This window comes from Arvicola amphibius, chromosome 11 (genome assembly GCF_903992535.2).
Source record: "Arvicola amphibius chromosome 11, mArvAmp1.2, whole genome shotgun sequence".
Taxonomy (NCBI): Eukaryota; Metazoa; Chordata; class Mammalia; order Rodentia; family Cricetidae; genus Arvicola; species Arvicola amphibius.
The window spans coordinates 8893061-8908398 of NC_052057.2; the positions used below are offsets into that span (position 1 = coordinate 8893061).

General features: G+C 37.7%; 1 protein-coding gene across 1 annotated transcript in view; it reads left to right on the forward strand.

Annotated features, from left to right (window-relative positions):
- Wdr49 (WD repeat domain 49) overlaps nt 1-15338 on the forward strand; it is a 106853-nt gene that overhangs the window by 15418 nt on the left and 76097 nt on the right. The window contains exons 2-4 of the mRNA XM_038347937.2: nt 2031-2471; nt 3013-3189; nt 3981-4155. Coding sequence (XP_038203865.2) covers nt 2031-2471; nt 3013-3189; nt 3981-4155 — 793 coding nt within the window. The remainder of the gene's footprint in view (nt 1-2030; nt 2472-3012; nt 3190-3980; nt 4156-15338) is intronic.

Below are 15338 nucleotides of genomic sequence, written 5' to 3' on the forward strand. Positions count from 1 at the left end.
TCCTAGCAATATAGCACAGTTACTGGTTCATAGAAAACATATTGAAGGTCTGGGTTAAAATGGTGTTTTATCAAGCTAGAATATGATCAGACTTTTCTGCAGCACAGTGTTTCTTAAACTTTCCCATGTTGAATGCTTTAATACAGTTCCTCATGTAGTAGTGATCCCCAACCGTAAAATTATTTTTGTTGCTATTTCATAACTGTAGTTTTGCTACTGGTTTGAATTGTAATGTAAACAATTTTGGAGACAGATTTGCCAAAGGGGTTGTGATCCATCCACAGGTTGAGAATCATGGCTGTAGTGTCTTACAATAAAGATCACAATTGACTTAATTTTAAAAACAGTTTTCAATTTTGTTTATGATGGAGTACACTTAGATCAATATATCTTTGTTTATACTGAAAATATGACCCTTGAAATAGTTCATCTATCCAAACTTTCCAGACTAAAAATAAATTAATGAAGATAAAGTTGTCAAAGCATTTAATGCAATTATTTTTTTTTCAGACAACTGATTTAGTTAGTTAAGTAACTAAACAAATCTCCATCAGCCAACTGACTACCCCAATCTATTATACAATACTGGAGATTATCTTTATACCAATACTGCTGTGACTGATGCTGGCACACCCATCCTACAAATGGATGTTAACACTAAGCAGTGAAGTAATGTGCTCATAATTCCTTCATATGGATGGACCCAGAAATGCACATTCATGGGGGAGGGCAATGGCAAGGACAAATGGCAAACAAAACATCCATTTGTTCGAGCCGTTTTATTCCTTGATACCACGTGATACTAGGTGTATCTTCACTCTTTGACTTCCTAATATAAAAAGTCGATTCCTTTATCACAAATTCCACTATTAATATTAAGCTCTGTTCTTACTTGAAATACAGATAGACTGTGAATTTGCCTTCAACCCCAAATTTCTTTGTAAACAACCAATAAATACTCACAGAATTTTCCTGACCTGAAGCATAAAGAGAATAGTTGAAATGTAAAACTTCTAGACTTACAAAGTCAAACAAAGTTGTCATTCTGCAGCCTTCTCCTAGCTTTGCTGCTATAATACAAGCAAATCGTGTCTTCCCCATCTCCTTAGAGCCGTATTTTCCACATCTGCCACCTGATGATTTGCTGTTTAAAATGCTCCCTGGCATTTGTGAGGTGTTGCTGATGATCCCAAGCTCAAGAAGATTGGGAAATGCCAAAAAATATATAATGAATTACAATGCTGTTGCTCATGAATTCAGTTACAAATAAATAGCAATGACATTAAATAAGGTGTCTTTCAGTAGAAAAACACACCAAATAGAATGATGTCATTAGCACCTTATGAGAATGGGGTGGTTAGAGATTTGAAGAAACACAACCTCGTGTTTTCTTTGGGAGTCATGCTGTAGTATCTGGTAGCTTAGCATTAGCACATACTTTAGGGAATATAAGTATTATTACAGTGTCTTTTATAATAGTATGTTGCAGAGTATATTTATTATCCTTGAATTAAAATTTCATTATGTTGTAGTTTTTCTGGCTCTATCAAACCTTACATTCATTCTTATATAAGCCACTATATTTGCCTTCTGTTGCTTCTATAAAAGATCACCACAAACTTAGTTGCATACGTATGCCATTTTATTGACTTACTGTTTGGTGGTCAAAAGTCCGAAATGAGATTTACTGGGCTAGCAAAGTTGTTACCAGAACTGCTTTCCCTTCTGAACTGATTCCTTGCCTTTTCCAGCTTTATGGTTAATGTCTCACATCTCTGCAATTCCTACCTTCCATCAACACATATTCTCCAACTCTCCTGCCTCAACACTGTGAGGATGCAGTTTCTAGCACTATAAATTATTTGTCTCTCCTGCCAAAATCCATGTAAGCATAGCACCACTCTCAAACAGAAGATGCTTTTCTTCCCAAGCTGCAGGAATTGCTGACTAAATTCAACCTTGATACAGCACAATGCTCTTCTCTGTGTGATGATGTTTCTGTTGTCTTACTTTTCTGTTCCCATCTATAGTCCCAAGATACAAGACAAACCATATGTGTGTCCAGGGAAGAATTCATACAGAAGATGCCAGAGACTTTGGGCTGGGGCACCAAGCAAGAATTTGGAGAACTCTTTGACAAAGTGGATGTGGCCCGGGATGGCTTAATTGACTGGGACAAGCTGACTTCATTTATACTGCTATCACTTTATGAGAGAGATGAACGAGCAAAGGCAACAGTGGTTCCTCAATGGAAGGAGCTTGTATTTCTCCCAGGAAAACACAAGGACACCATTCAGAAAGTAGTTTTCTTAACAACGTCAAGTCGTTATTTGACTATCAGCAAGGAAGGCTTACTAGGAGTCTGGGGAGAGAATTTAAAGTTGCAAGAAGCATTTCCTATCACTTCAGATGCTAGCAAACTCAAACACCTGTGGGTGACAAGTTTGGTTTCTCTGGAAAATGTTAACAAGGTACAAAGCCTTTATAAATACACTCACTACTTATGATAAAGATGAGAACATTTTGGGGGAGAGCCTCTGGTCAATACCAAGTGCAATACCAGCAGTGACAGAGAGCCACATTCATCTTTGGTGACTCTCATCAAACCTGGAGGAAATGTGAGCAGAAGTATTTGCTTTCCAAAGCCCTTAACTTGAGTGTCTTAAAATGACACCACAGATAAAGAATGACTCATATATTTTTCTCTTTTTCCTTTTGAATGTGATTAATTGTCATCATTCTTAGGGATGGAGGATGCTGGTGGATGTATGGTTGAAATAAGCAAAAAGGGTGCCTGGATGCCTTTCATGATTAAAATATTTTGTTTTGGCTAAAAGTCCAATGTTATAATTGAATACCTTTGTGCTATGCATACTTCCATAACATTGTAAAGACACTCAGAGAACTATATCTCACTCAGAAATTAGATTTGCATGCCTGTTTTGTATATTAATTTCACTAAATCCACCATAAATATCCTTTGATTTTTTTTTTTTAACTTGGGCACTATAGATAGCAGTGGCCTTTACAAGCAAAGAGATTTGTTTCTATGATCTACTGTCTAAAGAAGAATTTCCTTGTCAGTACAAACTCCAAGGCCTGAAAGGAACTCCCATCTGCATGGATTATTGGTATGATCCTCTTGATCCCAAGGAATCCATCCTTTCTTTTGGGGATATAACTGGAAAGGTAAGTGAGGGAAAGAAAGATAAGAACACACAATAAGAATTCTTTTAATCCTCAAATTGTAGTGAGAAGTAGAAATTAAAGCACCTTGAGTATGACTTTCTATGTTACAAATTATGAGGCTATACCCATCACACATGTGAGAGATTTACCACCTTTTAGTGATAAAATACAGACCCTTATATGATCTTCTGGTCTACTTGTAGCCGTATTTTTCTAGTTTAAAAAACTTACATAATTGATGTTATAAAATACTTAATCCATTGGTTCTCCATATGAATAAATATTGACTATTAAATGTCTGAACTAACTTCCTATGGACATTATAAGGTAATTGTTTTGATTTGGAGGATGTTCATTATCATACAGCCAAGAGTGTGTTAATTTTTAGTATCATATAGCAGAGGAATAGAGGCATGAGCCTGTGACAATGGATGCAGTCATTCCTTCTCCTATCAAAGTGCAGTTTGGATGAGAGACATCATTACTTACTCAATGACACTGGAGTGAGCCAGGCACCGAAGAGGTTTGAACAATCAATTCTCTTTCATGATTGTGAAAGTTTCCATTCTTACTGTTTTCAATGTCAAGTCCTTTTTGAAGTGAAAAGCAGTGCTTAGAAAGCCACTTTACCAAGTATGTAATGGTCCTAGTGCCACAGCTTATGGGCCCTAAGTAATATTGGATAAGAATCGTTCTAACTCATGATCCTAGTTCGTGTTAATCTTAAAGTACATAGAACCACCAAATAGCTCTTATGTCGCTTATGTTTGCTTCCCTTTCAATGATTCAAGGTTCAAGGGATTGCTTTCACGGCAGCCACCATTTCCCTTTTTGAACGGCCTGCTAATGCACGTGAGGATGAAGAAGCCACAATGACCATTGACTGGCCTGAGCTGCTCTCTGGAAGTCACAAATGCTGTCACGTATTACAGCACACACTTCATCATGGAGACTGGGTCAGGCAAGGTACTGAGTTTGAACAATAACAGGAGGAAAAAGTCACTGTCAATGTCGACATTTAGATTCTTTGATGAAAATGTTTCACACAGAATGTTTAAATCTAGAAACCAGTAATTGGTTCTCTGGAGGTTTTGGGCTAGACTTTCTTTATCCCTTGAATGCTAGCAGGAATTACTTCTTTTCTTTCCTTCTAAAATGTATGCTTCATTCAGTTAATTCAGGTGAACTATGCTCTCAGAGATCTCAAAAGACAGAAGAAAATTGTCACAGACTCTCTTCAGCTTCTACTCCACTCTGATCCTACCCTGTCTCAGTCATTCACACACTGCTCAGTAAAGAATTTAATGAATGCCCCATAAGTGCTTTTCTCCCCCCCCTTTTTTCTTTGTATTCTTATGAGAAACATAGTTTGGCTATCTTCACAATGTAATTTTTTTAATTTTTTTTTTTACCTTTTTCTTTTTCTTTCTTTTTAACCTTTTGCTTAATTTTATTGACAATTTTTTATATATTTTTGCCTTTACTTTTACTATTTTAGTTATGTATACATACATGCTTAAAATTTTAAATATATTTTGTAAGAAAAGTCACTGCTTGCTTGCTAGTGACTTGACACACAAGCCAGAGCTACCTGAAAGGAAGGAAGCTAGAGAAAATGCCTTCCTGCAATCCAGCTGCAAGGCATTTTCTTAATTAGTGACTGAGGGGAGGAGGTCATTGTGGGCAGTGCCTGTCTCTGGGTCCTGAGTTCTATAAAAGAGTCAGCTGGAGTAAGACAGTAAGCAGCACCCCTCACTGGCCTCTGCATAAGCTCCTGCCTCTAGGTTCTTGCCTTATTTGAGTTGCTGTCCTGACTTCCTTTGATGCGAAACAACAATATGAAAGTCTAAGCCAAATAAACCCTTTCCTTCTCAACCTGCTTTTTAAGCATGGTATTTTGTTACAGCAATAGAAACTCTAGCTAAGACAGTCACTTCGTACTCATTATTTCTTCCATTTTCTTCCTTTCTTTCTTTAGAAAAGTTTTCATTATACAGCTCAGGCATGTGATTCTTGTTCTTCTGCTTTCAAGTTATAGATAAATCTGTCTCTTTCTCTCTCTCTATTTCCCTCTCCATCCATCTTGTTCTCCTTCCCTCCCATGCCTTCCATTTTTCCTCCTTCCTATCTCCCTCTTGATATAATATCTGAGTGCTTCTTGTCTAAAGTACATGAGTAGTAGTTCTTTGTGATAATTTTATAAATAAGTATTTATAGAACACTAGTACTTTCTTAAAGTTTAATCATTAATGATTTAATGGTTTTCATAAGTATTTTAATTCTTAAAATTGGATTTGATAATTTCAAGAACAATGTGTACAATATCTCTACTTATATAAAAGACCATGGTGATTTTCCTCATGTCAAAATTGCTACACTAATGAAAATCCACTCAAAAGAATAGATATTAGCAATCTCATCGATTGGAATAATATCTAATAAAATTAATATTAACAGTCAACTTTTAATATAATTTAAAGAAGAGATCATCAAAGGTATCAATTGTTGTCTTTTCCAGCAGCTATGATCTTTGTATTTCATGTTGTTGTAAGTGATCTTCTACCATGTGGTCCCCAGTCAAGCTCTATATAAGTGACAGCATATTATGACTTTTTCTTTAGTATAAATTATACACTTGGTACATTCTCTCTATCCTTTGATTCTGGCAGGATATATGTTCGGGAAAACAAAATCGCACATTTTCTGATCATCTCCTATTGTGACGGGCAGAAAATTATGTGTCAAATTTTTGTGACACCAAAATAAGATCAATGTAGTGGAGATGAACTGAAGGAAACTACTGGAGCTGATTTTGAATTAAATGTTATATGTCTATACATAAATGAAAGAACAGATTATAAAAACAGAGCAGTAAGTTCTGAAATCTATTGTAGTGGGTCTTTGAAGTTTAGTGTATTATTTGGGTTCCGTTATTTTACAGTGTCATGGATAAATAAGGTGTAGCCTGTAGCATGAAGGTTAGCCTATTATTTGGGTTCCATTATTTTATAGTAACATGGACAAATAAGTAGTCTGTAGTACGATTCTTTCGAAGAGGCTGAGGTTATTTCAAGTAAGAGTTTCTGCAAATGAGTGGTGTTCAAACATCTTCTTTGTGCTCAAGGTCTACTGCAAATTCTAACTTGATTCCATTTACGCCTCTTAAAATAAAACAGTGTTAACAGCACAGGACCCCATCTATGAGTCATTGTCTCTTTGTTTACAATATGAGATTGTTCTTTGGATCTCATCATATTTTCATCATATCATTCTCGTTTGTTGATAAAAAGTATGAAAATAAGTCAGAATGAAGATTGTTTCAAGGATCTATGAAGTCCTGTGTGAGATTGTATCTCCTAAAACCACTGTAAATTAAGAACTAGCTACAGAAAAAGGACACACACACATACACACATACACACACACAAACACACACTTCAATAATGGCTATTTTCACACTGAAGAGACTGAGATTTAGTAGTTGGTCACTGCAGGAGGTCCAATGCCTCAGTACTTTGGTCTGTTGCAGAGAATTCCTGAAGAGCTAGTGGTCTTTAGTCCAGGATTCCAGTGTCAGCAATATAATATATAATATAGCAGCAGCAATATAATGGCAGCCATAGGTGAGATGAATTCTCCAACACTTAGTGAGATATACAGACAAACAAGCAAAGCAAGAGTTTTTCATGGGATTTTCTTATATTATATAATCACCGCATTATATTATATTATATATATATATATATAAAATAGTTCAGTAAATGTTATTAAGATAATCCCTCACAGACCTCCCAAGAAATGCCCAGAGGGGTATTCTAGTTTATGTCAAGTTGTTAATCAATATTAAGCATCAAATCTCTCTCTCTGTCTATCTATCTATCTATCTATCTATCTATCTATCTATCTATCTATCATCTATATCTGTGTGTAAGTATGTTTACATCTAATTATATCTATCCTTAGTTACTCAGTACTAAGGCAAAGCGATCATGACTGCCTGAACTGTGCAGTGAACTTAAAGTTAGACTGGGAACATTCTAGGACTCTATCTCAGAATTAAACTGAAAAGAAGGCTGAGTATATAGCTCAGTGGTAAGGTAGTTATCTAGCTTGCATGAGGCCTTAGTGTATGTGGGTATGCACATACACACACACACACAAACGCACATGCACACACACAGGGAGGGAGAGAGGAAGGCAGAGAGAAACACAATAGCTCATACATTAAAAAAACATAATTTATCTCACACATACAAACACACAGGCAAGTACACATGTATATACACATAAGTAATTTGAAAATATTCCCTTATTCAGATTCTAGGTTTAAGACTCAACTGCCTTTAAACATGTGACTAGTTAACTCTTAATCAATGAAGACACAGCAGCAGACACCAGCTTAAATATGACTGTTGTCTCAAGTTTGGTTGTTTTAATATGAGGAGAAGGGAGGAAGAGAAAATTGAAGAAGAAGAAAGGAGAAATGGAAGATAGAGCAAACTGTAGCTCACTGGGGTTTTCAGCAATTGTGGACACAGCTCCTTGATTTCCAAGACCTGCTCTGCCAAGGGCAACCAGGAGATGGTTGCTTGGACTTGATACCCATTGCCCTGCAGCAGCATGGATAAATAGTCTTATAATTTCTCAAGCATATATTTGGGCATTTTCTTCTTAGTATAAGAGAATAAACAAGTGAAAAAAGAAACAACTATGGAAATGCATTTTTAGCAAAGCTAAGGATAAAATATTTGTTATGTGGAAGTGTCAGAGAAGAAATTCAGTTTTAGTTCTATGTATGCTAACATATGCTTTAAATGGGAGTTAAGATTCAGTCTTCTTAAAATTTTGAGAAAGAAAATATTTTAATCTGGTCTGAGTGGCTCTATGTCATAGTTTAATAGAAAAATAATTGCATTCTGAAATGGTTACAAATGAATGTAGACTTTTAGGGCAGTACTGTAGAGACTGTCTTGAATCGCAGAGAATTTCCTTTTTAGGAATGGTCTTCTATGGGCATGTTTCAGAAGCCATTTTCTGAGAGTGTAGCTATTAAAGAAGCATGAACCAGGTGTGGTGGTGCATGTCTTTAATTCTAAAATTCAATTTCTATGGGAAGATTGTAAGTCTGAGGTTAGCCTGGGTTACACAGACAGTTCAAGTTTATTCTGAGCCATGGAGAATGATCTTGTTTCTAACAAATGAAGAAACAAACACAAGTGGTTGGACTGTCACTCAGTGGTAGTTGGAAAATTTTGCTAAACCAAAAAGCATGAGTTTTTAATCACATCAAAATATATTCTTCCACTTTGATTGCACACAGAAGGTGATAACATCAACTAACAATGATAACGAAATCGTAATTGTTGCAGTAATTAATAGAACTGTTGCCAGAGAATTTAAACACAGACACTAGGTTGTGTTTCCTTAGGGAGTCTTTATAATTGGCAGGGATTGTGCTAGCAAGGGAAGTTGGATCTGGGGACATGTCCCTGTGTTGCTCTGTTTCCCAGAATTGAAATGATCCCTTCCAGGTAAAGGAGATGGCATCACTGAGTAGCTAGACCATGTTGTCCTTATTGCCAGGAGTCACGCTGTGTTTAGCACAGCAGAAATTAGCTGTGAGCTGATGACCTGAGACCGACGAAACAATTTTCTTCCTTCAGCCTGCTTGCATTATACAGACACTTCTGCCTGACATTCTGGAAATTCCGGAAATTCCAGAAATTAATTACACTTCTATTTTAAAAGATACTTAGCAATATAGATTTTGGTTTTTTAAAAACACATTTTGACTTTAAATGACCAAATAGGCATTTGTTTCTTATATTTCCTATTTTTCCCAGAAAATATTTTTCTCTTTATTTATTTTGTTTTTCATTTTACATATCAAACCCAGTTCTTCCTCCCTCCCTTTCTCCTGCCCCTCCAACTTTCTCCTTCTGGCCCCGTCCTCTTCTCAGAGGAGGTAGTGCCTCCCTTGGGGGGTCAACATAGACTGGCATCCCAAGTTGAGGCAAGACCAAGCCCCTCCCGCTTGTATCAAGGCTGAGCAAGATATCTCAACATAAGGAATGGTCTCCAATAACCCAGTTCAGGCACCCTCCTGACCATTGCTAGTAGTCTTAGCTGCTAAATTCATCCTTGTGAATTTCTGGTAATTTCTCTAGTGTTAGAGGAGGCTGCTTGTTTGTTTCCTGGCTGTCTAGACTATGAAATAATCACTCAGAAACTTTATTATTTGTAATACTGTTTGCTCAATAGCGTAAATGCATTTCTGGCATATTCATATATCTTAAACTAACCCAGATCCATTAATCTGTGCATCACCACGATGTTGTGGCTTACCAGCAAAGTTTCGATAGGCTGCAGTGCAGTCATTTGTCCCCAGTGGTGGCTACATGGCATCTCACTGATGCTGCCTTCTCTCTCTCTATATATATATATATTTCTTCCAGCCTGGTTATGGTCTGTTAAGCCATTGACTGAGAGCAGATTCTTTACTCACTAACCAATAAAAGCAACACATAAACAGAAGGACCTCCTACACCACCCTAGCACCTGGTTTCTCCCTAACCCCATAATGGCTCGCTCTATCCAGATATCATTTACTGCTCTCCCCCTCCGTCCCTCCTCAAGTTGGACTTTTTGATTCCTCAAGTTCCCATGTCCTGTGCCCTCCCCTATATCCCTTCTCCCAGTTTACCTATGAGATGTTAACTATTTCCCCTTTCTGGGGCCCATGTGTGTCCCTCTTAGACAAACAAACATGTATAATGATAAAAACACTGGAGTTTGTCTTTTATTCTTAAAATGTCATGTAAAATTATGTTAAAAATGTTTCTTCTTCTAATTTTCAAACTCACCTGGAGTGTAAAAAACAAACAATTAATTTGTCCAGCTCATCTTATTCCATAACTAATGCTCTAGAGAGATTTTTCTTTTTAAATTTTATTTTTATCACAGTGTGTAATTTCCTTACTGCAATTAAAGAGATGAGAAAAACATTTTTACATTTCAGGTAACCTGTTTTTTAAAGCAATGGCTCTATGGCTCTTCTCTTCTCTTTTACCCATGTCTTCTCCAGGAGCTCTGCCGTTCTACAATTTAATGAGAAACAAGCTATATCTTGATTTAGATATAAGGTGTGAATTATTGAAGCTGTAGAATGTAACCTTCCAGACCCATAAATGTCATCCAGTAAGTCCCGGCCTTGAATCTTAGAACAATAATTGAAACTAGAGCAACTTTAAGCTCTGTGTCTTAGCGATCCCCAAACCAAAGATGATAACTGGATATACTTGGAAACACGTGACAATGTAATTTTCAGGATAGGAATATTTTGCTCTAATTCTAATATAATCACATTATGGATTTTCTGTGGATTTAATGATAAGGTTATGGTGCAATGATTTATATTTTAGACCTTACAATATTGATTTTGAGTGACATGCTATAGTAAGCTTAAACATTTCCCATAAACAAAAGGAATGTATTGAGTGAGTCTCTCGTTGATACTTCACTCCTGCAGATATTTTTTTTGATATATTTATAAAAGTGACCATCAGGCAGCAGGTGGAACGCCCCCGAAGCGAACTGTTCTCTAACATCTAACAAAACTCTATGCACTTACCTCTCCATGAACTGCTTGTGTCTTTAGGCTTCCCTGCTTTCCACCTCTCTCCTTCATAGGAGAGAAATACAGTGGATGAGAGACAAGAATGGAGTTGTTCAGGAAGACAAAGGACCATGGTTCTCCTATAAACTCAGTAGCAACATGAAGGAGTCAAGGGAAGGGAAGACTGAAGTTCTAGTGGGGGTTTGTTTTGGGAGTGAGGCCACACGGGACAGAAATGTAGCTGGCATTAGAAATACTCCCAGATGTGGTCCTGGCATGTGGGTGGCAGTGTGACTGAGTGCAAAGGATGAATATAATCAAAGAGCAAAGGAGAGCTTGTTGGGAGCAGTGAGACCCCAGATCCTGAATTTCTTGTAATCCCCTGATCTGAGTGCCTACAGCTGCTCTGAGCAAGAGACCTTCAGGAATTCCTGATGGCAGGAGAGTGGTGTCTGGTGGGTTTGGCTGGGGCGGGGCTATCTCTATATAATCTTCCCCTGAACACAATAAAGGGGGCATTCTTGGGGAATTCAAGGATGACCCGTGTCGCTGTCTCTCTGTATGTATGTGTTTGTGTATTTTAACCTCCAGCCCCTTGCCTGAAGCTCGGTAACTGGGTAAAAGCGCATCGAACGCAGACACGGGGGGAGCGGTGCGCGGCAATTGGAGGTCTCCACTGAGATTTCGGCAGGAGCTCACAGTCAGTTCGGTCCCATCTCCATCTGTAATTAGCCACATGACCCAGGGCAAGTTGAGTTTTGCAATGTCTGTCTTCTCATTAGCAAACTTCAAATAACTTACACAATGAAGATTATGATAGATCAAGAGCTCGGCGCATTTTGCCTGGCGTATGAGAAGGGTTCATCAAGTCATCTTCATCATTATAAAAAAAGAGCTAGAAACAGACCGGAAACATGGACCATCTTTTTCTGTAGTTTTTTCTTCTATTTCATGACATTTCATACTGAGTTATTCTGTGTACCAGAGGATGCTTCCCTTTCTGAAATCTCTTTTGAATCTTGGCTGCCTGTTTTTCTTGAAGAAATTGTGTTCAGTTCAAAAAATGATTAAATGTATTTGTACTAAAGAATTAAAAAATAAAATGCATAATGTATAATCCCTGCTCTTTGAGTCTTACATGTGAGGGTGGTGAGTTTGAGTCCAGACTGGACCTTACAGTGAGTCCAGGACAACTTGGTGTCCCACGAATACTAAAAACCCAGAGACAGATATTAGGATTCAGGCTGAAAGATTAGAGAAGCAAAGCAGTCAAGCACAAGAGAGCTCTTAGCTCTATGAAATATTCAAACTGAAAGGAAAAGTGTTCCTGTGTCATCCTGCCTTATATTCCTCTCATGCTGGTATTAAAGGCATGCACCACCTCGACCAAGCCTCAAAGGCTAACAAGTGTGGTAGCTAGGGTTAAAGGTGTGTGCTACTACTGCCTGGCCTGTATGAGTGACTAGTGTGGCTAGCTCTGCACTCTGACCTTCAGGCAAGCTTTATTTATTAAAATGCAAATAATATACCACTATAACCTGGAGTGCTTATCAAACCCTTTTCCAGTAATCAAATATGAAGAGCCATATAAGAAAGCAAGCAGAGAGCTCCTTTTTAATCCAACATTACCTTGGGCTCAGAGGTTTATTGCCTGAGTTTCTCAGCTCTATCATGTATGGATCATGGTGGGAAGCTTATTAAAACTCTGGCATCTAATACCCAAATTTGTGCTATGTGCACAAGTTTCTGATGGAGTCTATGGTTCTCATGAGAATAAATATTTAGTCTCTGAAATTTAAGAACTGGTGATTCATCCTTTAGAGTATGAAATAATGTCTATCTCTACAGAATTATTTCCAGCATCTTGTTCCTTTAAGCATGGTCCTTAGACAGTATAAGCAGGAACATCAGGCACTGTGAGTGATGACCAATCATAGGCTTGCACAGTGAGAATCTGCACTTTCTCTGTAATCTCCCGGTGACTCATCTGCATGCTACAGTATGCGAAGTCCCCATTGTCAAGGAGTCTGGCTCTGCAGACTCAAGTTGTATTCTGGAGATTCTAGCTTTGAACTTGGATCTGTAATACTCCATGCTATGCACCATTCCTCTGATCAGATGGTTGATGCCAGAACTCCTGACCCAAGTTTGAAATAGACATCATCTGTTTTTAGCCTTATAATTACACTTGTTTTTGTGTTTTTTCTTTTTCACTTTTCTTCACCTATAAAATTAAAAGGTAGGTTGAAATTCTGCTGGTTCAATATTTTGGAGTTTATATTCTCCTATCTCAGAGATGGCATTACAGGTGTGTGTTGTCATGCAGCTTCCCTTGGAGGATTCTTCATTTTATATTTAAAAAATAATTGTGTGTGGTCATGGGTATCCGAGCTGGTATATGCATATGTGAAAACAGGCTGTCAGATTCTATGGATCTGGAGCCCTGTGAGCCACGGGACATGGATGATGGAAACAAGATTCAGGTACTTTGCAAGAACAATAGGTACACTTAACTGATTAGCCCCATCCTTGCGTGATATTTAAATGTTCCTTGCTAATAATGCATAACTGTTGAAGCACGCTCCTTTAATACAAGTAAGGTATTTTGTCTTACTTCTCATCAATAGAATGTTGTCAAAATAGAATAATTGTGAAATGTCTTCAGAATACTGAATCATACATGATGTCTTTCTTTGGACTCATCCCTATACCATCCAGTGTAGCAAGTTACTATGGGATAAGATAGTCTAATTGTTTGATTTATATGTCTTCTTTTCTAAGCTTAGAGTCATATGTCTAAGGCATTGAGTGAATTTAGTTCTTCAGTATTTTCACACCACAGGTATTAGTGAGAGGCTGTAATTCTGAAGATTAAATGACTTTAAGAACAGATATCTGTAGGTGGCACTCTAAATAGTCTCAATCTTATTAAACAGAAATTGATCATGTGAGTTATTTGTTTTCCAGAAAGATAGATATGAAAATATATTAAACTAAGCCATTCTCAAGTCAATATCAGCTCGTGAGTGAACAAACTCTAGCTGCTTTCAGAAATAATTAACTCTATTTTTTGGGGGGGGGATTTTTCGAGACAAGGTTTCTGTGTAGCTTTGGAGCCTGTCCTGGAACTAGCTCTTGTAGACCAGGCTGGCCTCGAACTCACAGAGATCTGCCTGCCTCTGCTTCCTGGGTGCTGGGATTAAAGGTGTGCAGCACCACTGCCCTGCTAGAAATAATTAACTCAATAGATTAGGTTAGATAGAAAGGACTGTGCCTGGCTGTGCTTCAGCTTCCGTTTCTTTGCAATTATGTGGAGATTTGTTTATGCATATTTGTATAAGCACATATTCTGAATAGTGTATAAATAATAGACATTTATTTTTATAGTTCTGAAGGCTGTAAAGTTCGGAGATTTCACTGCTGGTAGACATGGTGTCTGGAGGACACTTCTTGAATTACAGATACCATCTTCCAGTTGTGTCCTCTCATGAGGAAAGGGACAAATTCCCTTTTATCTCTTACATAAGGCCCTAATCCCAGGTCTAAGGTCATAATTCCCTCATTAATATGCAAGGGGAACCCTCCCTATTATTACCTTGAAAGGAAGGATTTAATGTATCCATTTGAGAGGTTACAAGTACTTAACTTGCTTCTGATTTTGAAGACTGAGTTCTCACAGTTTTCAAAACAATTGTTTGTACATTTGTCTCTTTGTGTGAGACTCTGTGAGTGAATGTGTATGGTCCGTGCATGGACTGTGGCGTGAGTGTGGCATCATGTGGCTTCTGGGTACTGGAGTGAGGTCATCAGGCAGAGCGGCAAGCACTTTGACCTGGATTTAGTGGCCGTGATGGCCCTTGTGCTCTTTTCAGCTGAGCTATAGAGTAACTATACTGCCTCAAGTATAACCAGAGTCCAACGCTGTAAGCACACTTTCAACAAAAATCCTACAGTGACAGAGGAAATATATGCCTGTGGCACAGATTAAAAAATGAAAAGTATATATAATCCACAAGAAAGCAAGCGGTGTAAGTATTGACACTTTTGCTACAAGTCCACAAAAGGCACATTTTGCCTTCACATAAATGTTTTAGCGTAGAAGAAACCCAGATTGAGGGAACTTGAGCCTTTTATACGGGCACAGGACATGCATCTCCTTCTGCTCCAGAGAAAACTACCCCTGTTTTTCTGGATATCAGGAATGCCTGCCATTTGTTTGAAAGGGAGACACTAACTCTGCATTCTGAGGCTGTTTGCTATGCTCATGTCTTTGAAAACATAATCTTGAATAAAGGGCAGCCAGCGCTCAACTTCTTTAGAGGTACAGAAATGTTCCGAGTTCACTGAGAATTGTCTTCTGAGTCTACCTCACTTGATTCTACCTAATAAGCAGCAGGCAGAAAAAAAATTATAAGTATTTCTGTTGAAGCAACTTTCCATACTCTATATATTGACAAAATCCTTTGTGTGTGGCAGGGATTTTTGTCTTGGTTTTAAGTTAGAAATCTTTCAATTTTGGATACAAATTACTCAT